We start from the raw sequence: 3,021 nt of genomic DNA on the forward strand, positions 1-3,021 counted from the left end.
TTATTTAAATTTTTTTTATTATTATTTATGTTTATTTATTTATTTTCTAGCAGCTAAACACCGACCCCGCCCCCCCTCTCCCTCACACGTGCGACTAAAGATGAACAAAGCGGCAGGTAAAAAGAGTTCCTCCTTGTGGAACTACTTCGAACTTACAAGTCCAAAGGAAGTTAAATGCAAGCTCTGCGAAAAGACGTTGGTCTATCACAGCTCAACCTCAACAATGCGTTCGCATTTGAGTGCGAAGCACACCAAAGAGGTTACAGAGAAAGACGCAGCACAGCTGGCCATTACCAACTTCACTTCAAGGCCACGTCGTTGTGATGACATGCTTGTTTGTTGTTTGTGCTGTTAAACATGTTACAGTAAAGACAACAACGGAATTCCTTTTGTCTGATTTTTTTTTTTTCCATCCTTTTTTTTTTTTCTCCCGTGGGGGGGGTCGAATAATCGATTATTATTCGCCAGGGCTGCCGAATAATCGATTTTGATCATGGTCAGTTTCTGGCAACCCTAGCGGCTATCATGACTCATTTTCCAGCAACTCATGGGCTTGGTCTTCCTCGTGTCACCCATGGGTTTCTGAAGAAGTGTTGTAAAGCTCAATGTGGTTTGCAATGGCCGTCAATGACTTGATAGAGAGGACCCCTTGAAAAAAGAGCCAAGAGGTAAATCGTCTCTATAGGGCTAATGTGGGCACTTGTAACGCAGTCAAGCAGTGGCTAACACCTGTGACGGCACATGTCTGGAAGCTCCTATTATGCACAACTTTAAGCAAAAAATAAATAAACGGATGGTTGTACAAAAATGCATACCACATGGTGATTGGGGAAATTAGCAATAGCATACCAAAAGCGTTATTTGTTCCAGGCTGTAAACATCTTTATTCATTCTATACAGTTGGCTATTTTTGAAGGACTTTAGGGACTCGCTTTTCGAGAAACTGCAGGTTTTTACGCTATTGCATTGGCTTCACTTTTTTAGTACCATGGTATCTGCTTTAAGTAGAGGTGTTGCCAAATGTTTTTCTGGTCATATGCACAGCTGTTTTCACCTTATGGGTGTGATACAAGGTTGATTTTCTCTCTTCTAACATTGGAATTTGAAATGTACAACATCAACAATAATCAGTTGGATAAATGTGGATGAATTGTAATGCTATAATATAAATAATATATATAATATAATAGATAGATGAACTCAGACGATTGCTAATAATAATTTGTATCTGTGTATATAAGTCCCTCTGTGAGGGCAACCAAACAAAATAATAAAAAGTTGGACACAAAAAAACAAAAACAATAATCAGTTGGGTGGACCAATGATATAGGATTTGATATTCTCTTTGAGAGTGAAACCTGTTGCATAGGTTGCTAACACAACAGACCTAGGTTTAAGTCAATGCATTATGTGAACACGGTCCTCACAAGTATAGCATTGAGTGACCTAGGACTATACCTACAATTGACCTACATGTGCACAGCGTTCAGACACCTGAGTTTACCGAGCCCGGTTCTGACTCATCCTGCATGAGTCAGTGTGTGCGTGTGCGTGCGTGTGTGCGTGCGTGTGTGTGAAACCCGGTGTGCACTGCCTGCGTCTTCAGTTTATTACGTCGCTGCATGACGCACAGTGGCGATAGACAAGAGGTGAGGGAGGAGAAGATGGAGGGGGAGGATAGAAAGAAGGAAGGGCTGAGGGGGAGAGGAGGGGGAGACGGGAGGGGAAGGAGGAGAGGGGACTTTTCTCAGACACCCAGCATGCAATGACCTTAGTTTTATTTCAAGGCGGAGGTCTCTCTCTCTCTCTCACACACACACACACACACACACACACACACACACACACACACACACACACACACACACACACACACACACACACACACACACCGGTGTCATCCATGTGGACAGGACGTCAAACAACATCTTATTCCGCTCACACATCCCTGTCTGTCCCGCCTCTCCTCTCAACACACGGACTGAGATATATTCCCTACAGTAAACTAAGCAGACAGTAGACAACACACCCTAAAAAAGACCCCTGGTGTTACAGAAAAAGCGCAAAAGAATTATTTAAAAGCGCAGCAACTCCCTGCAGGAATTGTCCTAAAAGTATGATATCTGCCGGTGCCTCCTCTCTCATTCTGACCTTTTTAATTTCCTCAACATCTCCACCCTGCAAACGCACGGTCACGCATTCCTCTATCTTTTCATGTCTACCCATCTCTACCTCCACATGGCAAAATATAAAGCGGGGTGCTTACTGATGGTCCGGGATCCTATGCAGCCCATGTTGTCTTACAGAGGCTGGTACAGCTCGGGGAAAATAAAATCCATCCGTCCAGCGGGCATTTCTCCCCGGATTTGTCTCTCTGCGCTTTCCCCTCTCCTCCTCTTCTTCTTCTTCACCTCCTTCTCTCAGTGTCTTCTTCTTCTTCGCTGTCCTCTCCTGTGTGTGTGAGAAAGAGAGTGTGTGTGCGTGTCATCCGCGTCGCTTCCTCTCTCTAGCTGCCGCCGTCACACACACACACCGATTCCCCTCAGTCATTGTCCATGTCGCTTTACCACCCTCTCTCTCTCTCTCTCTCTCTCTCTCTCTCTCTCTCTCTCTCTCTCTGGACTCGCACACTCACATATTAAGAAACACACATGCATGAGCACAATGCAAATATAGATTAGATGCACTCATTGAGCACCTGGTTGGAGTGCAGCTCTTTGAGGGATCACTGAGAGTTTAATTAATAATCAAATACAACTTTATTTATCCAGAGGGAATTTGCTGCGCAGTTGCAATACTAAGTGGAACGAGTCGAATGCACATGTACAAATAGATATCTTATGGCCTACAATGCAAAAAGCATGTTAACAGTATGGATAATTGACAATATGCATTCTTGAACGATTTTGCAGATTGTAATTTAAATGTTCGTATCCTACGAAAGAACTTTGAAAAGGGTGTCCCTCAATAATGTTTTCAGTCAAGCATTCCCTGAGTGAACTTTTGTGAAATAAACCCACA

General features: G+C 43.5%; 1 protein-coding gene across 4 annotated transcripts in view; it reads right to left on the reverse strand.

Annotated features, from left to right (window-relative positions):
- Positions 1 to 2,528, reverse strand: part of LOC117454779 (protein FAM131B-like) — a 53,293-nt gene extending 50,765 nt beyond the window's left edge. For all 4 annotated transcript variants that reach the window (XM_034093957.2, XM_034093958.2, XM_034093959.2 and 1 more), the window contains exon 1: positions 2,267 to 2,528. In XM_034093957.2, coding sequence (XP_033949848.1) covers positions 2,267 to 2,294 — 28 coding nt within the window. In that variant the 5' untranslated portion in view covers positions 2,295 to 2,528. The remainder of the gene's footprint in view (positions 1 to 2,266) is intronic.
- Between the last annotated feature and the right edge of the window lie 493 nt (positions 2,529 to 3,021).

Source organism: Pseudochaenichthys georgianus, chromosome 11 (genome assembly GCF_902827115.2).
Source record: "Pseudochaenichthys georgianus chromosome 11, fPseGeo1.2, whole genome shotgun sequence".
In the NCBI taxonomy this organism is placed as follows: Eukaryota; Metazoa; Chordata; class Actinopteri; order Perciformes; family Channichthyidae; genus Pseudochaenichthys; species Pseudochaenichthys georgianus.